Source organism: Plectropomus leopardus, chromosome 24 (genome assembly GCF_026936395.1).
Source record: "Plectropomus leopardus strain MGB_pleo_1.0 chromosome 24, ASM2693639v1, whole genome shotgun sequence".
Classification (NCBI taxonomy): domain Eukaryota; kingdom Metazoa; phylum Chordata; class Actinopteri; order Perciformes; family Serranidae; genus Plectropomus; species Plectropomus leopardus.
Genome location: NC_142199.1, coordinates 8354660 through 8377858, shown reverse-complemented (window position 1 = coordinate 8377858; position 23199 = coordinate 8354660). Strand labels below are relative to the sequence as shown.

The 23199-nt window shown below is 39.2% G+C and overlaps 1 protein-coding gene across 14 annotated transcripts in view; it reads right to left on the bottom strand.

The window, feature by feature from the left end:
* tns1a (tensin 1a) overlaps positions 1-23199 on the bottom strand; it is a 112912-nt gene that overhangs the window by 35316 nt on the left and 54397 nt on the right. For 11 of the 14 annotated variants that reach the window (XM_088074663.1, XM_042513008.2, XM_042513005.2 and 8 more), the window contains 8 exons: positions 16959-16997; positions 14469-14510; positions 7078-7127; positions 6026-6197; positions 5464-5514; positions 5223-5345; positions 3894-3958; positions 3310-3393 (listed from right to left, as the gene is read on the bottom strand). In XM_088074663.1, coding sequence (XP_087930789.1) covers positions 3310-3393; positions 3894-3958; positions 5223-5345; positions 5464-5514; positions 6026-6175 — 473 coding nt within the window. In that variant the 5' untranslated portion in view covers positions 6176-6197; positions 7078-7127; positions 14469-14510; positions 16959-16997. Of the gene's footprint in view, positions 1-3309; positions 3394-3893; positions 3959-5222; positions 5346-5463; positions 5515-6025; positions 6198-7077; positions 7128-10118; positions 10403-14468; positions 14511-16958; positions 16998-23199 lie in introns of those variants that run through there. The other 3 variants (XM_088074660.1, XM_088074664.1, XM_042513012.2) reach the window with 2 other exon arrangements.

The window sequence follows — 23199 nt, the reverse complement described above, 5'->3', positions numbered from 1 at the left end:
TATGGTCCTAAACAGCTGTCCCACCTCTAAGCATGTCAGGACCTTCAGGCTAGATTACACACCAAATCCAAACAGATAAAAATCCTATGTGGTTCACCTTTTCCTGCAGCCTGGCCAGAAGTGAATTCAAGTCGACTATAAAAAAACCTTTGTCCACTCCGGGAAATGTCAGAGAGAATCGGTGTGTACAGAGGCCAGTCGGGGGTCTGTTGAGTTAGTGTGGTCTGGTTGTTAATGATGATAATGATGATGGTACCAAATGCGACCTTGACCATGGGGTCGCCGCATGCAGACGCCTCCCCCCCTTTGCTCTGCTGTCAGTGGCCAGATGGTTTAGCCTCGCTGAGATTCAATTAGACGGAGCGGGGACACCACGAGAGCTGTGCTAAGAGGAGGCAGGTGCTTGTAGTTAAAGTATGTGTGTGTGTGTGTGTGTGTGTGTGTGTGTGTGTCTGTGTAATATGAGATATAATAATGTTCTGTCTTTTATCAAAGGATTTTAATCAATTTAAATGGACAAGTCACCCCAATATCAAAAACACATATTTTTCCTCTTAATTTCTTATGTCAGGTGTAGTATTGGTGAGGCGAATGTGTGCATATGCCATAGAATGTAGCATAGGTTTGCAGCAGGCGAACATGTCAACGTATTAACGTGACACCTAACTGAAACACATATCGCCTACGCCACCTGTGCGTGGCACCTGTGTGTCAGAGATTGTTCAGATCCCGGCGGTCTTGTCAGGCGCTAGAGAGGCATTTGAAGTACTGGTGTGCATGAATATTGATACGATCCAGCCCTCAGAGTCACAAGCATGAGCCTTTCATCCATGAATAGATGCACATTTTCTGCATGGTGATACAGTTGGTGGGTGTAGCTCCAGAGAGAGATTGTCGTAAAAAATGTATTCTTTAAACTGCATTTCAACCTTGTCTTTTTCGTCAACAATATTGCATGTTGAAATAGTCCTGGTTAGTGATGTCGTGGTCATTTAGATATTGTCTTGTCTTAGTCATAGAAAAAAAAAGTAGTTAACAAACATATTTAGTCACAGTTTTCACACCATGTTAAGGAAAATATTGCTTCTTTGCTCCTTTGCTTTCACCATTTCGTTATTTGCCATGTTTACAATTAAATGCCATCACTGAATAAAATATACGTTTATGCGTCTGTCATCAACTAAATGTTGCCACTGCATATATTCCTCTCAAAAAGATCCTCCTCTTACAGTCCCAACAATTAACACAAATTTAGTCAATCCCTTTGAATTCTGCATAACCTGATAATTGGTGGAGACTTTTGATGCAAAAAAAGAAACAAAAAAACTCCAACCTATGAACATCATTACTTTTTAAAAGAGCTGCCATGATATCAAGCATTTCAGGCTGTGGCAATCCCCAGAATAGCCAATAAAAACTTGGAGGAAATGTTTTAACCCTAAATAAATACTGTACTTCTGAGTGATCTCTCCGGACAAAAATTGCAGACGGAAGCAAAACACCAAAGTTACATCCATTCACTGTCAGAATTAAAACAGGAAAACATGTCCTGAATGCATTAAAAACTCCCTTTCCATCACGCATTCTCACACCCTTCCTTTTATTGACCTTTCACCTTTTTCCTTTAAATATCCAATTATCCAGACATGAATACAGGGACCGTCTGGAGTGTGATACTGTCTAGAAATCATGCCAAAAGTTGACACTATTTTTATTTTTATGTGGAATAAAACATGCTTAGGGACATGATATTGCATAATGAAAGGATTATTTGTTATTCCTCAAATTTCTATTCAGGTTTTCCTATGAGCAACTTTAAAATGCACATAAAAACAAGTTGGCGGAGTCAAACTTAGAGCGAGAGACATCATGTTTTGTGCAATAAATGAAATCAGAACAGCTGAATATGACCTAGTGGCACACAAGCGGCAGTCGTCCTCTCAGCAGTTTGTTTTCTGTAGCCTTCTAACATTTTACAGCCAACATAGTAATCACATAATGATACTAAAATGCTGCATGTAACACCTCTAATCCAAACTTTTACAAGCTTTTACAGCAGCAGTACATGCAGGTTGAGCTCATCTACTACTCTTGATGTTAATGTCACACATTCCAGACCATAATACTTGCAGACTCCAGGGGCAGAGATAATTATATCCGAAGCAGGAAATAGCAGTGGGGCAGAGGGCAAGCCTATAGACCTGTTAGAGAATGGCTCGCTGCCCGATTCACAAGCCCAAATGAAGTGGTGTTAAGTCCCCTGCTGTTTCCTGTGTTTCCTCGTTTATTCGCTGGAACCTGAGTCCGGCTAATCTTTTCCAAGAAGCACTCAGATCAGGATTCCTTCACCCCGCAGGTGAAGAGAGGAGACGATGAGGGGGTCAAGCCTTTAAGCAGTTAATTGTCTAATAATAAGAGCAGATTTATAAGTTGAAAGCCAATGTACTCCCCCAAGAGGGAGCTGCATTCAAAATAAGAAATTGCTTAAATACCTTTAAACCACCCTTGATTGGTCTGACCTACTCTGGTTTGGAATTTACTGTTTTGCTCTCTATTCATGAGAAGGCCATAATCTCCAAACACTCAATGCTAAAAGTGGAGATAAATTGCAGGAAAATATGCTCTGATATGCTAAGAGGACACAGCCACCAAGCCCCACAGCCTCCCCAGAGACACCATTGGAATCCCTCAGACAGACAAGATAGATGTCTTCTCTCCATGCCATGACGTTCACTCACAATTATCCCAATTAAAACCAAATTGGGGATAAGCACAAGAAAAGAGGGAAGAATTTCCTCTGTGAAAAGTTTCAAAAATTGAGTGGGAGAGATGGAGTCACGCCACAATACTGGTTGCCTTGTTATTAAGTTCATCTGGCTGTTCGTTAAACGCCAGTGAGTGTCCAATAATAGCTTAGCAACCGAAGTTAACAAACAGGCTTCTCTAGCTTTATTTTGGGGCATTTTGAGGAGTGGGTGGTTCTTTCTTTTACCTCTCTAAACAAGTGTGCACACATTTGTCTGTTAAATAAAGCTGGGCAAACAAGGTACAATTTGAGCTTGTTTCTGACCTGGTTTTTGAGCCGCAGAATGTCTTCGTTAGGCATTGTTTGCAAATTAATGTAATGATCACAGATTTACTCGCACAGGAGCAGTTAGAATCAAACAACATTTCTAAAAGTAGGCTCAGATCATTCAGTGTATGCCCAGCTTAAGCTGCAAACATTCGGAAACAGCGGACAAGGCTCTGTAGCAAAGGTCAGACTCATAAAGCTTCAAGCAGCAAACTGAAAGTGAAGTAACGACTGACCTTATCTGTGACGGCTGACCCACAGGAAGTGCTTTGTCCTCATAGAAGCGCCTCATGGCAAACCTGTCCAATGCCTGGTCAGCACTGCATGATACAAAAATAGATGGGAATAGTTATTATTTAGCATACTTGAGTGCTTTTTTTGTTTTCTTTTTTTGGAAGACATGCACATTTTTTTCAAAGTCTGAGATTTATAAAAACTCCCTCATCATTAACAAAGCAGCTCTGAATCCTCCCAGCTCCATCCCACCTATGAACATCTGGTTGCATTAAAGAATGATGACATTTTTTGGAGTGCTTCTTCTCAACGAAAAATAAGCCGGGGTGTTTTGCCATAATAATCACAGTGGTGTTTAATTTCAAGGCTGCTCGAGTCCCAGACCTCCAGGCCTAACCGTGATTGATTGGTGCTTCTGTCCTTACAAAACCTTATGAGGAGATCTGAACGACTTAACTATTTAAATCACACTTTTTATGTTGGCAACCAAAATTCTGCACCTCTCCTGACCAATCTTAACCAATAACAATGTAATACTGAATTAAAAGAAGTTGCTGGTTGTGTCTATCTATCATGACATTGATACCTTGCAGATATGTTGCTGTAGTGCATGTACGCTGCCACCACTACCCCTGTTCGACCTCGGTTCCCCTGCAACACAAAAACAAAGGCAACAAGACAGAGTTACTTGATTTCAAGTCTTAATTTAAAAAGCTTATTTGCAACAGGAATTATTTCAAACGGATAAACAAAATCTTTGTATTAATCATAACAGAGGAACAAACAAATCCTCAGATGTGGCATACTGGTTAGCAAGCTGCATGAATTATATTTGAAAACCCAAAAGCTGGAAACATAAACAACATGAAATAATGTTTGATCACTCTGCTTGTTTAAAGGGACCGGCCGGACTCTAAAAAGCGACGATTCTATTCCCAAGTAAAGCAGGGGAACTGGAAAAATGTTTTCCTTTCTGCTTTTTCTGCTTCATCTGGACAGCATGTGAAATGATTGTATAGTGGTGTATGTTTAAACAAGACCGAATGGATTGTATAACTATAAGAATTGAACAACTACAAGAATTTATGTTGATTTTAGAAGGTCAGCAGCCACATTTCATTGTGGACATGTTTTTCACATTTAAAGGAATAGTTTGACATGGCCACAGAGACTACAGGAAGTCACTGCTGCCAAAAAAGTCCAACACATAAGCCCTGTAAAACCATAAACTGACGTCTTTGCACCTTGCCTGTTGTAGAGATTAAACAAATGAAACAAAACATGAAAAGATGTAAGCTTTAGAGGCATAGGTTTGCAGATCTGTTATCTTTGGACAAAGCTAGACTTCATATTTTCCTAATGTTTCCAGGCTTTATGCTGAGCGAAGATAACTGGCTGCAAGCTCTATCTTCATATTGAATGGACAAATATAAGAGTGGTTTCAATCTTCTCATCTAACTCTCTATATATTTTCCAAAATGTTGAACTATTCCTTCAAGAATATTACTTTAAACTGTGCATGAGAAAGAGCATGTTGGCCAAAATGACTTGCTATTCTTATATATTTCGAATAGTTGTGTACCAGTCCCAAATATTGTTTACAGTAGTTTTTAAAAAAACAATATCGTCATATGGGAACACTGGGTTTATTGTATAATAATGGTATCAAACAGTGTATTTCACTGCCTAAACATTGTTTTAAAAATAAAATTAATTTAATTTAATTCATAAAAAGTGCAACACTTGTTCAATGTTTTGTAACTTTTAGGGTTAAGGGTCAACTGTTCATTTCAATGCCTGGACATGGCTGTGCAAAGCAAAATTGCAAACAATGCAACATATTTAAAAGCCTTCTGATTTATTCATTTTTAAAACTGTGTATGAGTTAAAGGCGTACTGCTCATCCCTGCTTTACCTTGTTGTGCAGAACCACTACGTTGCGCGGGTCTCCATTGAGCCATGTGTCGATGGCCTTGCACATGCTGCAGATCTTGTCCAGTGCTGGCGCATGGTGGTCTGGCCAGCCAAACTCCAGAACCTGAAGGACCAAAAGAAGGGTTTCATTTTTGTTTAATTCCTCTTAAACATGAGGTCACTTCATTATAGATTTACATGCTCAAATAACAAAAATGATCCAGCTGCTGAGGTGTTTGTACCTTAGGGTTTAACTTTGATAAGTCACTCCCCCACTCGCTCAGGTTGAGTATCTGTAATCAGAGAGAAAAAATATATTCAAGCACTGCTGGACATGTGATCCATTTTAAAAAGAACTAGAAAAAGGCCTTTGACCGCCAAATTCTATTCAGCTCATTGTGAGTCCAAGTGGATGTTTGTGCCAAATTCAGAGAAATTCTCTAAAGGAGACTTGCAATGTCAGCAAAAGTGAAAAATAATTCAGCCTGATGATAAAGATCTGCTCTAAATTTTAATAAATTCATCCTTGGCTCATGCAACATCGTTCTACCAAGTTTCATTGAAAACAGGCCAGTAGTTTTTCCATAGACCTGCTGACAAATAAATAAACCAAAACAAAAACTGAGCCTCCATGGTGAAGCTTTTTGTCCCTCAAAGAACAAAGAAATATGGATACTGAGTCACCTTTGTGCAGTAAAAAAGCACAATAGAGACCAAAAACAACAACAAAAACAAATTGTTTGATTAGATAAAGATGAAATGATATGTCATGTGTCCTGGATTATTTGAAGGGGTGTTGCTCACCAGATAGTGCTCGCCATGTTTGGACCGCAGCATAGTCGCCACCTCCTTGAGGTTGTTGGTGTAGCTGCGTTCCTCGGCGCCGGCGGGGAAGCAGACAGAGATGATCCTCTCTGTGATGTAGACCAGGTCCACCTCATAGCTCTCCTCCATGGCCTGAACCACACTCTGACTCCTGGAGTGGCAGAACAAGCGAGAGGTGTTTGTGATGGCTTTGACCTTTTTACCTTCTAAACACACCCAACCATTAAACTCAACATCAGAGTTAGGAGCACCAGGTTTGTTCAGTCATAGCTGCATTCCAACCTTCAGTGATTATCGTCTTTGCAAGGACTGCTGTGGATCTTTTTTGCTGTGAGAACGTTTCAAGAACTCTCCGATTTCTCCCGGGGACTAACGACAGAGTTCATCGCAAACATCCACTTGATCAAATGTAAACTCCTGCAGCTCACTCTTATATTTCTTGGAAAGGAAAAGATTTACAATCCTTCACTGACTGTTGACATGACCTCTACTATTATTATGCAATCGACTTCACTCGCCAAATAGCGATCAGGTTTATTGGCAAGTGAGCATACAGTAAAGCCTTGCATGAACAGCCAATGCCTGAAGAATAACAGACAACAGAGGTGGAAGGATCATTTACATTCCTAGGAAATAAGGTGCAATACTAACACAAACAATCCTTTTTTGAAGTGCATCATGAAATAGAGTTGAATTTGGGATCACAATGGATTTACTACTTCACAAAAGTTGAGGAATTTATATCTCTTTTTGTCCAAACAATCATTTCGTAATCCAAGGAGTCCCGTTGTTTTTCATGTCTGAGGAAAACTCAGAGATTATTAATCAAAAGAGGTTTTAAAACTAAACAAGTAAGGTGTTTAAATACTTTTTGGTTAAACTGATAATGCTGGAGGGAAAATAACTGATTAACTAATAACCTGTTTTTTTATTTATTCTATACATCTTCACCATTATTTCTTCTATTACTTTCAGATTAAATATGTACATCTGCATACAGTAAAACACAATATAACAATGCTGTGTCTTACCGCGACTGCTTTCGCCTTATCTCCACACTCTTGCAGGACCTCGTAGATCCCTGGAGATCGCACACACACATACAAAAACACACAATATACACATGAACAGAGGGAGGGACAGAGAGAGAAAAAATGATTAATAAGCAAACTGTCTGGTGAGGATGAGGATGTTTCATGAATTACAATCTGACATAACCTGTTAGGGAAAAGAAGCAGACAGAGAGAAGAAGAAAAGGAGAAACAACTTGGGAAAATGAAGAGAAGAAGAAGTGGGAGAAGGAGAGGCAGCAGAAGAAGTAGAGGACGGAGGAGGAGGAGGAGGAGAATAAACCAAAAAAAAACAAAAAAAAACAGGAACAAAGGTTGAGAAGGACCAAAAAAGTGACAAAACGGGTAAAAAGAGAAAGAAAAGAAGTGGAAGATGAGGGGATGACAGGTATGGTATGAGAGGAGAGAGGATGAAGGAAAGGAAAAGAAGCAGGAAAAGACAATATGGCCAAAGGATAACAAAGAGAAGAAGATGGATTAAAACAGAATCATTAAGAAGACCAAGGGAAAAAGGCAAAAAAGAAGAAAGGAAGAAGAAGAAGAAAAGACAAAGTTGACAACAAAAAAAAACACAATAAAGAAGTAGTGGACGAATGGGAGATGGGAAAGATGATAAAAGAGAAAGATGGCAGGAAAAAGGAAGAAGATTAAAGAAGAGACGAAGAAGAAGAAGGGATGGCAGGGATGACGAAGAAAGAGAATGGAGAGATGAAGAAACAGATGATAAAGAAAAAAAGGGAATAAGCAAAAAAAAGGAAAAAGTCAGAAGAGATGATGAGAAGGGAGGAGGTAGATAGAAGAATAAGAAAGAAAAAGTTCAGGAAAACAGTAGAAATAAACAGTAGAAGAAAATCTAAGAGGAGGAGACAAAGCTGGGGAAGCAGAAATAAAGGAAATAAAGAGGATGATAAAGAGAAGAACACAATAAAGAAGTAGAGGAGAAATTGAGGACGGAGAACATGAAGAAAAAGAAGGATGAGAGGTAAAAGAAAAGTAGAACAGGCGAGAAAGAAGAAAAAAAGATGAGAGAGAAGAGATTGAGCAGGAGAAGAAGGGATACAGGAAGAAAAGATGATGACGAAGAGGAGATAACCACAAGCAAGAAGTGCAGGAGAACCTTAAGATGGGAAAGACGAAGAAAAAGAAAGAGAAGCAGTAAAAGGAAGAAGCAGGAGAAGAGGCAACAGAAGGATAAGAACGAAAAGTTCAATATGAGTGGAAGAAAATAAAAAAGAAGAGACAGAATAGGAGAAAAAGAAATAAAGGAAAAAAGAGGACGGTGAAGAGGGGAAGAATAAAGAGTCGAGGAGTAAAGGAAGATGGAAATGATGAAGAACGAGATGGAGGTATAAGCAGGAGAAAAAGAAACAACAGAACAAGCAACAGAAGATAGGAAGTCAAAAAAAAGAAGGGTAAGGAGTTGAGAAAGAAGAAAAAAATCACAATACGTCAGTGTGCTCCAGGAGAAACCACCCTGACTCAGGTCTTGTCAGGATTTCAACACAAACTTTAATTATCCTGTCCTGTATCTGCTTTTATTTTTTACAGAGGAGAGAGTGGAAGTCAGGCTGTTTCACAGTGACAGGACTGCAGAGGAGAAACGTTACAAAACATGCCGTATTGTCGAGGAATCGCTGCATAATAGATGCCAGAGTTGGCTCTTCCTCATACTGTTTGTCGGCCCAGAGGAGAACTTGTCTGCATGAGTCAAGAAGATGAAGCCATCCAAAAAGATAGAATGACAGCTGCATTTATCTCTCTATACTTTTTTTCCCACAACGTCAGAAAGAGTTCCTTACTGGGCAAGTGGTTAAACAGAGACACTGGCAAGAGGGTCTCTAATCATGGCACAAGGTTAAACACACAGCCCAAAGCTCTCCATACTGCTGCCGAGCGGCCTCTCGCAGATGAAGCTAATCCCACCCCCAAGAGCCAAAACGGGAAGCATAATTCTCGGTGATTTGACAGGAACCAGATGCTAGGCGGACCGCGGAGGCTGGTGTTTGCAAAATGAAACAGCCTGTTCGCATGGGGCTTCGGGGGTGTTACGCCGCTACATTTCACATCACAGGAACAATCTGTTGTCTTGTAGCAACATGGGTGCACGAACGCCTCGTGAAAGTAAATGCAGCATGTAAAGTGGTTTTCACTATCTGTCCATTTCAATGCAGTTTGCACACAGTTAAAGGCAGGGTCTCATTGTCTAAAAAAATTTCATGAAAAGACCAAAACCAACAATAACGCATCCTTCATTATACTGTAGAGTTTGTTCCTTTAAAACTCCACTGATGTCCAAAAAACTATTGGGATATTCTTTAATTGCCACTGCCCAGGGTATTGTAGTTTATTTTGAATCGATCAGTCCTGAGTACACCCTTTCTCCACTCACTAGAACGTTAAATGTGTATTCATCCACAGCTGAAAAAATTGCCTGTAACAAAACTACTACTTCCTCACATTTAAGCATTGAGAATTAAGGTTGTTCAAAATAAGAAATATTTAGAACAATGCAATCCATATCTTTGAAAGAAATATAGGAACCACTGAGACACAAAATGACTACAAAGAGCTGCAAACAGCTGCAAAGTGACTCAAAGAGACTCACGGGGCAAAACAACCTCAAGGGAGCACAAAATAACTACAAAATAACAGAGACATTAAATAACTAAAGAGAGATACAAAAAACTACAGGATGCACAATGACCACAAAGAGGCCCCCAAAAAATTTGCATATCTTGCTCCTATGTAGAGGTGGTGGGGCCTTTTGCATGTCAGTGCCCAGGGGCCCATTGTCTAAAAATCCGTCCATGTTTTTGATGAAAAAACTGAAAAATCAATCTGCTGAAGGAGACCATGCTACTTGTGAAAGTCATTCATCAACTGAAAATCCAACATTTTAAGCAGGAGATAAGACTTTTCACACATACTCAAAATAATACAACCTAGATTAAAACATTAACCACTTTGCATCATTCTTGACTTCCTGTGTGGGAGTGGCCTACCTTGAGCTGGTGCCCAGTGCTCCACCGCCAGGATGAATGCAGGTGGGCAAAATGCCTTCGAATGGAGCTGCCCAGTGGCATGTCTATATGCACAGGAACCTCTTATCTAGTTTTACGATTTTGATTAGAAAACAAAAAACTGCCCAGATTGTCACATCTCAGTGCTGAACTGCCAAAAACAAAACAAGCCATGAAAGAAAAGATGCTCAACTGTTGTGCCAAACTTCATCAGCGATTATGTAATATGTTTCATGATGCAGCTTCTTTCCCTCTCGACTCGTCTTCCTCCTACTTTCTCCTGCTTTCTCTCTCCCTCACGCCCACTTTGTGTTCTCTGGAACTACTCCTCCCTCTGTCTCATTATCTCTCATTATTTCTGACTCCCTCCCGCTTCTCTTGTCTTGACTCCCTTTTTTCCCAGAGCCATGTGTTTGTGTACTGTATGAATATAGAATATATTTATGCTTGGCTGTTGCACATGTGTTTGACCTTAATTTCCCCAAAAAACTCAAGTGACTGAAGCGTAACCAATGCATACAATATGGAATGAAAACAATATTTTTATATCTTAATATTCCCCTGTTGGCTTATCCTGTAAAATCACTTGTCATTACAACTATTGTGAAACTGGATGAAACATATTTTTTCCCTTTGTATGATTTGTTCACAGTCATGCAAATTTACAACAGTATTTTTTATTCACAGCATCTCACACTCTCGCCACAAACTAAGTTAAAAAGAAGTCGCCACAGTGCACTTGGATGACCCTGACAGTCTCCACACTGACCCAATTGTGTTTATGACAGGGCGTTGAGACTCAAAACAATTGTGGATGTGTCCTTCATGGACTAACCACATAAAATCCTTGTGTATTGTCCATACAATATCCACACAGACATACACAAAACCTATTTGGTAATGATTCCTGGATTAAGCATCACGGCAGAAAGTAGAATAAGATATTAATGAACAATGGTTTCCTTTGAAATCCAGCCACAATGTACAAATTTCCCATTAAAACTGAAATAAATGTGATCTGGCCTAAACTGGAAAAAGTTGTGATAAGAAGTAACAACCCCAAAATATGAATGATTAATCAGGATTATGACCTCAGTTGATGGTGCAACTATTTTTTTTTAAGTGAAATGTCTGCTTATGGGAGCCATGACTCTACTATTTACTCCCAAACACCAATACGTCAATGTCAAATTGTTTGTGACAACTTTCTATATTTACAGTTAAAAAACAAGAGCATGGTCAAGACAATTAGTAGCCTCTGTCTTGGTATTTTTAGTGCTAGCATTTCTCAATTTAATTACTCCCATATTTCCCATAAACCCTGTTGTAAAAGAGGATGCTGCCACTTTTAAACTATCAACCCTTAATCCATTCCTTTGCTGTTTGAGCACTTTACTAAAGAGGATGAACAAAATGTTACTCCTCTTTATCAGGATTAATCTTAATCAGCCAGGAAAACAGCACCCACTTCCTGCTGATGGTTGATAATGAATCAAAGGTAATTTGGTATCGATGTTAAAGGAATGCACAATAATCTATATTAAGAGTATGAAATATTGATTCCTTTAAAGTTTCAACGGTGTCCCAGGTGTTTTGGTGGGGTTTACCAACCCAATTGCTACATGAGTTATTCTGTAGCAAATAAATTTAAACTTTAGGTTTCAACAACACTGTGGTTAATGTAGCAATATTTAGGCACAAAAAATACTTGGTTATTGTTAGGAAAAGATCATGTTTTGGCATAAAATACCTGTTTAGGGAACACATTCTTAGCTGAAAAAACAGTCTTACATAAAAGACAGTAGCACTATCCCTTCTAAGAGGTTGCTACAAAATATAGACAACTGGCAGCTAAAAAGCAGATGGTAAAACACAGATGAGTAGCGACAAAACACCCATGTTTGGAGCCTAAGTCAAGTTTCGCCGTCTCTTATATTACATCATGACAACAATTTCTTCTGGAGTCACAATTGCTTATGACAATAAATCTTGCAATGACAAAGTATGCATGGAAACTTCAGTTTACTGCCTTAAACTGAAAATATTATTCAGATATCATCCAGTCCCTGCCTGTCAGACCCTCATTTGCTCACTCTGCTGATCTTCTTCTTTCTCTCTGTGTGAACTCACAGACTGTAAATTAATCTCCACACAGTCTGGTGTACACAGACCAATCTGTGTTTATAATCTCACTCTGAATCACCGCTGCGACTTCTGCTGCTGATCTAAACACTTGGGCGACGTCTGACGCAAACACTGACTCATTATGGTGACTCACAAAAGAGAGAAGAGAAAAAACAGGGATGCAAGACATCAGCACTGCTTTTATCTTTTGAATAAATGTTGCTTCTGGTTTCATGAAAAGGAAAAGAAAGGCATGAGCCCCTTATAATCTCAGAACATTTTAAACAAGCTAACAAATTTCTGCCTTTGTGAGTGCTGGCTTTAAGGATCTGTTTTCTTTTTGCATCAGTGGTGGTTTTCTCCTCTCATTTTTTCTGGAATCTTGCCCTCTTGGAAACCCACCGCCCGTACCCACACCCTTCATGGTTTAGCAATGTCAAGCTAAACATGCATGCCTAGTCTCGGGCCAGGCCTTGGCAACCGTTTCTGGCACAGACGAGGCACAATTTGCAGTAAACTCGCAGCAACAGATGCCAGGGCAGCTTTTCTCATTTTGTAAGGTATGTACTAAATATTTCTTTACACTGACACACAGAGCACAGAGAGGGTTAAATCATTTACCTCAGGCCACCAGGCCGCTTCTGGGAGAATCATTTTAATGCTCAAATTGTTTTACTTACTTTTTGTGTCTTTGAATTACACCTTAACCTTAAAAGAACCATGGGACCACCAGTTATCTTGGCTGACATAACTGCATTGAAGAGGTTGTGGTGTGATAGTGCTGGTATCATGTAAAAGTAGACAAGCTAACCATCTTTTGGTATGAACCATGTTATGCAAACTTGTCGAAAAGGGGGCTAAATAACCCTCCAAAAATAGGCTAAATTTTGTCAAGGAGTCCCTTGAACTCTCACCTCAAGATATCTAAATAAACAGTTACCATTTTATTGTAGTAAAACCACTATTTTTTTATTAAATGTACCTCACTGCATAAAATAACCTATTGTGACATCTGAGATAATAACTGCCTCGTGAAACTTTACACCCAAAAACTAGAGACCCCAGAAATTACCAGGATGATTGGCTTTTATAGACATATTGCCAAGCACTGAGTTTCTAAGCAGTTTCAAGAAAAGTGCTTGCCATCCAATTACCAAAAAAAAAACAAAAAAAACCAAATGAAATTCTTACAAACATCTCAATATGTCAAAATTTTTACACCAAAAATCATGGATACCAAAAATCAAGCATGGATTTTTCAATGGTGTTACTGGTCTGTGTGTCTTTTTTTTTTTTTTTTTTTTGATATTTTGAACAATTTTCTTAATTTTTGAGCGGTCAAAATGATCACATTTTGAACCAAATCTGTTTTTAACAAATGGTATCAACCTAAAAATTGCTGAAATGTAGCTGCTACGTGCTATAGACTTTCAGTGTGAATAGGTGCCTCACCAAAAAAATACTTAATACACATTTATGACTAATCTTAGATTAAGATTAGATTAATTAGATTAGATTAATGTTCAAGTACCCAGCTTTCAGTATACCACTTTGATGTGCCATATACTGTTGACCTGCTATCTCCCCCCAAGAATTCCCTATGCCCCCTAAAAAAGATAAAAAATTATTCTATGGTGAGTCTTAAGTGGTTAACAAAAATATATTTATGCTATAAAATACTTGATTTACTGTATCTGCCAATCATGTTCATTTCTCTTTATGTCTTATTATTTGCAATCACCAGTTTCATGATCCCTTTGATCAACAGACATGTCCCTTTAATTTTAAGTCAAATTGAATCAAAAAGTCTAAATGAAAAGTCAAATCCACAGAGCAGCTCTGATTGGCTAGCTGTTAAGTATTGCATGGTGCTGCCACCTTCTGCCGCGTGCAGGAACAAGGTGGTGGGATTTGCATCTTGGGTTAACAGCTTTAATTACATGCAGTTATTATCCTTTAATTGATTATACTTAAACACTGAAAAGGTGTATAATTACTCCAGTAGAACATTCCAGAGTCACTGAACCAGAAAAATCAACCAAAAGTACACAAATGTATGTGTAAAAAGGTGTACACATACATTTTGGCCATTTAGGTTGTACATTATTATTGTTATTCCAGCATTTTGCTGCATAACAATGACAGCATTTGTGATAATGACCAGCTTTTAAAGCATGTCTGTTAATAAAGAAGAGAGGTGTTACTCACCGGTGTATCTACATGCTTTAATGGCAGCTGAGGAGTGGGAGGCTGGAGAGAGAAGCGAGACAGAGTCAGAGGGTTAGTCATTGTTTCTTTCATACTGAGGAAGAAACAACATGGTGACAGAAAGGATGACAAAGAGAGTGAAAGTGAGTGAGAGAGAAAGACTCATCTCAAAGATGTCTGGCTGTCAGTGGTACACCAGACACACAGTTATTCTATAACCTTGAAGAAAATATTGTTTCAGTCTCTTTGATTTTTACACACTTTGCCTGGCATACATACTGTATTTACTCAGGAGTGTGAGTGAAGGGAGTTGTTTTCTAGAATTGGCTCAGCTTGACGGGACTATCAGCACCATTATGGTTTCAAATATACTGAGGGTTTGTGGAAATACAAATTAAAATAAAAATGCTAATATTATGATACTGCTTTAAACAAAAGAAAAAGACAAGACAATAGACACTCGGAGGTCTAGTGTGTAGTATTTAACCCTTAAACACCTGCAGTGACATCAGTTTTCTTGTGCTGCATTATGATGCCTTTTATTAGTATTTAAACCTCAGAAACCTGAGAAAATTTTCTTTCAGAAACACAGGAAAAAAACATAACTAACCACTAACCCATGTGCTCTTATAACAGCACAAGCTAAATTATCATTATGTAAAAGACATATTTTTAAAATTGGTCTAAAAGTGGTAGGGAGAGGCAGAGATGGAGGAAAAGAGACAGCATGTGAGAAGTGGAGAGAAAGTATGCACGCACACACACACACACACACGCACGCACGCACACACACACACACGCACGCACAGAGCTTGACAGTGATCCATGTGTTAAGGAAAATCTCTTAACTGAGTTAAGTACAGCGTCTCAGCCTGATGTGAGCTCTATAAACAAAAGCGGGGACTGTTTAACAAGCCGCTGCAGTCATTTAAACCGGCCGGCGTCCAAAGTAAATAAGTGAAAAGTAGTTACCGTTTCTTGGAATGCTCCTAATTTGGGCATATCATCGGTGGTTAATCTTAAAAATCTAAAACAGGACCGACTGTTTCACTTTTTATTTGACTTTATTGACTAGAAGTCAAGTGAATGATCAGATGGTTTTCCCCGCTGGTCTTTTAATCACATCCCACCATTTGCTGAGCCTGCATTCTTTATTGACGTGAATGACAACTCCCATGTCAAGCTCATTAAAGTGAGAATGACTCAAGCTTCAGTGTTGCAGTGTGTAAATCAGGTTTGGTCTTGTAAAGAGCAGCCCCTAGAGGAAAGGAGAATAATCATTTTGACTGCATCTCAGTATCCGTCCTCTTCTACAAAAACCATGACAACAAATATGTAATAAAGGTGCCATGGGGGACAAAATGTTTATGAGTGGTCTGAATCATATTCCTGCCGGTAGTTTCTAACTTTTCTGTTGATCTACAGGTTGTGATAATGAAAATGAAAAGTAACACAACATTTGTAGACAAATGCAGTAATGAAGAATGCTATGTAAACATGGATGTAAATGATGCAGGATTTAAACTTTTAGAGATTCCCTTCAGACATGATGTGCATAAAACATATGACTTTGACTAATAATGCGTTTCTGATCTGCCTTTAATTTTCATTCATTCATTTTAATTTCTTACAAAAATACAGAAAATGTTATAAAATATTCATTCATAACCACAAGTGTAGTGCTATTTGTATAAATAACCGCAGCGCACCTATGATGCACGTGGCTCGTTTTCAAGGTTGTATCCACTGTTTCTATGGTGGCATGTTCACAAATATTCGTCAACTACAGCTATAAAATGAAATTATGTTTTGTTTCCTTTTCAAAGACTGTAGCTACCTGCAGCTTGAAAGTGGAATATTTTCTTGCATGTTATTCATAGCAAGAGTTGATGGTGTATTCAATATATTCAGCCTCAAGGGTATTCAATGTGCATTTTGTTAACAATAAATGTTTTGAAAATTTTGTTTGTTATCAGTACAACTGGAGGGCACCTTTAAGTCTTCAAAGAGACATTCTTCTAAGTGTTTTAAATTTGACATTTGAAGCACACAGTTTGTTAGCTAGTATGGTGTCAGTGTAACGTTATGCAAAGGCTGTGTGACAAGTGTCTTACTCAAGGGCATCGAACAGTGTGAGAATGAAGCCATAGTTTACTTTTTCATAATTGGTTTGATCTTAACTGAAAGTCAGTCATTCACATAGCCAGCATCACCACTATCAAATTCTGGTCACCTCTTCAGTGGACAGCAGGACACAGAGGGTGTCTTGTCTGAGTTGTACTGACAGGATTTTCCTTGGAGGAAAATGAGGAAGCTCTCCTGGTCATAGCCTTTGACCTTTGACCCCTGGCAACAACCTCACAGTGCTTCCACAATTCCAGGAAGGATTATTGCGTTATTGAGGGGGTTTCAGAGGTCAACAAGATCTTTAAAGATGGCCTCATGTGCACAAATTCACAGACGTTCAGCACAAACATACGTTAAACTCACCAGCTCATAGTTGGTAGTTGTTTGACATGATGTGGTGACCTGTGGGGACAGAAACAGAGAAATTATGCATTAAATCTGCTGCAGAAATATTTGACCTTTACTTGGATCACATTAAAAAAAGAGGAGAGAAACTGAAAAAAAAAGACAAAACGACCGAGGGGCATAAACTAGTTGCGTCTTCTCATCTCAAGTAGTTCAAAACTGTGTTTTAAAACTTTAAGAATTGTGTCTATTTTTGTAGAAACAGGGAGGGAGAGACATTTCTGAGTGTTTCCTCCTGAATGCTTGAGTATTCCCTAAATCGCCCTCAGCAGTACCGAAATAACCCCTGCCTCAGAAATGGCCTTTTTGGCTGTTTTTCTGTGTGGGAAACATGTAAAGGCCACTCCAGGCAAAATCACATTTGGCAGAGAGTTCAATCTGAGAGAGAACGTTTTCTGTGAAAGTCAGAAAACAACTGAATTACAGCGTCAGTTCACACATGGATTTAAACACTAAACTATGACTTTTTGTATTTCTTTGTTGCATGATGTTTTTGTTCTGTCTGAGAGAATTCAGGCAAAACACAACACAAAGTGCCCCATCAAGCATGGCTAAAGCAATTTCACTCATATTCAATAACAACTGAGGTCAAACATCATGCGAGAAATCCAATTTACATTCAGATTCACACGGTGGATACTTGAACAGTGGATACTGAAGGACACTAGGACCCTAGTGCCGTCCCGACCTGCTCTGTGACTCCACATGCACCTTGAACACATGTCAGGCCAAGCAACGCATATGCCGGGATCATTATACACAATATTTTTGCCTTTCCAGATGGTCACTGTGTCAGATTAGGTGATTATGGAGTTATAACTTCTTGCTGTGATTTGGCAGAGAGACATGGAAGATTACATGTTGGACACTGACCAATCACGGCTTGTCTGTCCAGCCATTTATCACCATTTGTGTGACGTTTGTAGGTGATTGAGAAAAAGGGAACAGAAACTCAATTTAATCTTGCACCTGCAGTATTTCATAAATTACAGCTTAATATTGGTATTTGTAGTGGATTTGGATATGTATTGTTTTGTTTCTTAATTGATCAGTCATTTTGTCTGTAAAATGTCAGAAATGAACATTATCTAAAACCCAAAGATTTTTAGTTTATTATCATAAAAGTAACTGACATGGAGAGTACATTTACTTAAGAACTGTACTTAAGTACTTTTTTGTCCCTTGTGTGTTAACTCTGTATGTGGTATTTATTTGTGATAGGTCTGTCTTACCTGGCTGTGCTGTGTATCCAACTGCTGCGGAAAAGAATTTCCTTTTTTTTAAATCTTAACTCCTACTTCACAACAACTTGGAAGCCAATATTGTACTTTTTCCCTATATTCACTATATTTATTTAATAGGTTTAGATACAAGTTCATTTGCAGAGTCTGATTATTAAAACAAAATATAAATAACAAATAAATGATGATATCTTGTTATAGGTTAATATACCTGGTATTATATAAGTGATTTAAATCAGCCCCACCTTTACCAGCTGCAACATTACTGATGTTAACCTATAATGACAACACGTTCTCACTGCCAACTCGTTAAATTCTGATACCTGGTCCGTGGCCCTGCACGTTAAACTTTGACGCTCGAAGTTCCCCTTCAGCATCAGTTGTGCAGGAGTGTGCCCCGGTGTGGCGTATCAATTTATGCTTGTTACATGCATTGTCTCTTTTCAAAATAAACTGGCATATTCACAGGAAATTTACATTTTTTGCCTCTTAAATGCATGCAGTCCCTTTAAAAACAAACCTCTTCTCAAGTACCTTTTGTCCTACACAGCTGATTCAAACGAGGAGTTCATAACGAGCTGATCATTTGAATCAGCTGTGTTGGAGCAGGGAGGCATGAAAACATGTAGGAGGAGAGGTCGGAGAAACACTGTACTAACATAATGTAACATCATGTTACAAACATCACGAGCATAGTGTGTTACACATACTAGTACTCCATGTTACAATTAAAATAACATTGACTTTTGATTTCACATGGGGCACGAACAATGTTCTGAGTTGAAGTAGAACAGGTAAAGCTTTTGCCTACCTAGAAAATGCAAATTCGCCTCCGGGGTCAAAGTTCAGAGTTTATTTGACCCATCCACCACCCATCCCAACCGTCCTTTGCTGACTTTCTCGCTCTTTATACTCCCTCGCATCAAAAATGCTGTCTCATATCGCTGCTAAAGGTTTCCTTGGTGCAATGGTATCTGATGCCAAGGGCTACTGACCAAGTGTCTGTATTTGGCAAGTGGCAGTGAGACAGGTTTGAAAGTTATGCATCGGTAATGCAGTACCGATGTATGCAGTGAGGTAATATCTATTTTTCTGAAATGAGCCATTTTGCATAGTGATTACTTTTACTTTTGATACTCCAAGCAAATTTTCATGCTTATGCACATTACTTGAGGACAATTTTTAATACCTGACTTTTTCTTATAACAAAGTATTCTTATAATGTTGTATTGCAACTTTTACTAAGTAAAAGCTAAGAATACTCCTTCTAATATTTCTTATATATGAAACAAAGAAAAGCAGGAAATCATGCCAAGTGAGAAGCTGAAGTCATCAAATTTTTCGTTCAACTTCATTATCCACTATGCACGTTACATACTGTATTTATTTTTTTTTACAAAAAAAGTATTTTCATTAAATTCATTAAAAATTTAAATTTAATTTCATTAAATGTTAACATGTGTAGCTGCTTGAATATTAATAAATAATCAAGGTGCTGTAGCGTTGGATTTTTTATATATTATCATCAAAAAGTGTTGATACTTTGGTATTACTATCATGAACAAATAACACCAACGACTAGTAGAATACTGTAGTAGCCTTGACCCTGTTCAGTTGTATTAATAGTGAAAGAAACAGGTTGTTTCATCCACATCCCTCTTTGTAATGCAGTCTCATGCTGAAATAATAACTGAAAGCATTGTGCTGTACAAAAACATGTTTTTCCAGTAAAACAACAGTACGTTTCCCAACAAATACAACTGGGTGGCACACCAGTACTATAAAATGCAGAGCTGAGGCCCAGTACCTGTTGCCAGACCTCCCAGCAACAGTATCACTTGTCCCTAATTATACTATCGCCTCAAAATTAGAGCGGTATTCATTTCCTGATGTTGCAATGCTACATGTAACATCTTTAAATAGCGGGACATTTTGGTACTCAAAACAGTTTGCTCATAGTATCTATGACAGGCGAGAGTGGCTCCTAAAAGTCTGCATCACCTAAGCACCACAAATCACTGATTACGATGCATAAACACGCTGAGTGACTTCCGCCTGATTGTATTGACTTTAATGCACACAGTTAAACGTACATGTGGGAGTGCATACAAGTGCACGGTAAAAAGAGTGCGTGCAACGTTGCAATGTGTCGTCAGTTGACGGATGTTTACGAGCGGCGAGATGAGAGGGCGCTATCAGAAGACAACAGACGCAGGCAGGAAGGAAGCCGCCATAATTAGTTTGCTCTGGGAAAACAAAAGACTCATTGACTTTGTAATGCTATCATCAAGCGTATCAGAATACAGCAGAGGGATAACATCGCAGCAGAACAGATCCCACCCAGTGCATGTTGATATGTGATGTGATGGCATCAGTCCACCAGTCACCGCTGATACGGTTATGTGCTGCTCTGAAAAAATTAAAGGAGCTGACCAAGGGTGTGCTAGGGTATTTTAACATGTTACAAAATGTGCTAATTTCTCTGTTGCATTACTGGCACCTGGTGCTTTGTTCTGCTCCTGATATGCAAACTGCCATATGAATTTCATCATAAAATCAGCCATTAGGTTTTCTAACAAATCCAAGGAGAAAAAAAAACATTTCACAGAACAAATCTGGTCAAAACCATCAGTGGTCAAGATGACGAGTGAATGTCATGTATTTAGTAAAACCCCCAAATCAGTTGTCCTTGTGTGCGCATGTGTATACATACGAACATAGCCATTTCTTTTGAGAAACATTAAAGTTGGAGGGCATCAATTCAAATTTCTGGGTTAATAAAGCCAATCAGTTACAAATGTCACTGCTGCAGGTGCTACAGGGAAGTGGATAAAAGTAGGGAATAAGAAAGAGAAAATGTAGTGTCCAATGACGAGGATGCAAGCAAAAGGTTGCATTGCATTGGTATTCTGTTATTTCAGTTGTTTAGTTGCCTGTTGTCCTCTCCCCATAATCTCTTTAAAGAAAACAAAATAACCTCACATTTAAAAAAGGTTTAACTGTTTTAGAGGTGCTGGTTGAACTGAACAGTCAGGGAAGCTAATACCCAGCTACTAAACTGGAGCTCTTCAGAGGCCAACAGATGATGAAGTTTATGTACCAGAGGCCAGGAGCGAGTCCGCTCATGCTCGCTCTTTACAGTGTCTACACTACCTGGGGGCCGAGCCTGACATTCATATATCAGTGTTGGCGGTCCCAGTGGCCCCGAGGCCTCGTAGCAAGAGCATCTGCCTTTATTTACAGCTGAAAGGAGGTGCCGTTCTGTGCGCTGTACTGTAGCATACGTCTGCAAATGTCCTGATGATGACTCCCTCCAGTATTGATCTAAAGGTCAGAGGGTTACAGTGATGACTTCGAGTTTCAGTTGCTACTGTATGTCTAAGAAAAACCAGACTATTCGCTCGCAGCCATATAAATTCTGAATTCTTTGGGAACATATTGGTGCATATGAAAATAATTTTTAAGGAATCAGACATGAGCACTGTTTGCAAACATTGTATCATATCACATATTCAGTGAGAATAGACAGCCGGAGCAGCAGACTTTGAGAAAACACAGACTTCATAAAAACACAATTCCTTCAAACACTGTGTCTCAGAGCAATTTAAAATTCTCACCACATCATCATGCAACAAAGCGAGAGAACAACAGCTACTGACTTCATCCATATATGGTGGCTGCAGCTGGAAGCCGGACTAATACAGGCTTCACGTGGTTTTTGCCAGCTCAGACGGATAAAAGTGTAGGAATCTCAGAGAGGCCCTGCCACGTGCTTGAGCATCACTCCAGACACCTGAGCTTCATCTGTCTTTGACCATCTTTTCTTCAGCATATGCACAGAAATTTCTTGCAACAGAAGTTTAGAAAAGACCTTTTCTTTGGCCTCTGAATGAGGCTCCCCTGAACACTTCCCAGCAAAGTGGCCAGCACACCACAAAGAAAACTCTCCAACATTGACAGAGTCAAAGGGAGTTTAGGCTTTTAAAACAGGGAGCTTATAATCTCATGGAGTCACGAGGGGCGTCTGGGAAGCCACTGAACTAGAACAAGGAGTCAAGCGAGCCATAGGGGGGGCCCCTCCGCAATTTCAGCCCATCCGAGAGGCCTCGTTAGGGGGCAAACAGAGGTGAGCCGAGGCGGGACATTGTTGAATTACCCGCAGCAAAGGTCAAATGTCTCAGGTGAGTCCCGACAGCTTCATGGCGCTTCCCTTCTCCATCTTGATCTCCCTCCCCTTCACAATGGATCAACGAGGGCTTTAATGATTTCAGCAAAAGAGCTGCTCAAGTACTCAAGTGGGTTTATATGGAAATGGAGAGCGAAGGATATCAAAGCAGGACTCTCGAGCCCGGTCCACTGAGTTGAATCGTTGTGTAATAAGTAAACGTGCTGCAGTTCAAGGAGGATACTGATTTCTCTTCACTCTCACACACTTCAAACAGGCTGGAACAAACATCCTCAGATAACCAAGAATGCATAAGACTGGCTTGCTCAGCAATCTATGCATTTATTCTTTTAGCTGGCACATAACAAGGTAAGAAATCAAATTTTTGCAGATGACATAAATGTCTTCTTTGATGTCTTGTATGGGATAACTTTTCTAAAGTTTAAAGATTTGTTAGACACAGAAGTAGAGGGTTTTTTGACCACATTTTTTGACTCTCTCAACTTTGTAAAGCTGCAGTCTTTCCACAGATTTATGCCCTGTTACCTCTCTGACTTTGCAATGCTCACTCTGATCTTCGCTGATTTGCTTCAGCCTAACTGATGGGAGAAAGCATGTTTGCCACTGTGCATAAATCATCTCATTGGCTCCAATAAATCAGCCTGCCATTGGTCCAACCACACTCAAAATTCCTCAAGCACTCCTCCTGCCCACACAAGAGCCACTGCCGCGCTGATGGCAGTTTGCCTGAGAAAGTAAATTCTTCACTTTCCAAACGGGGGCCAAATAAGGA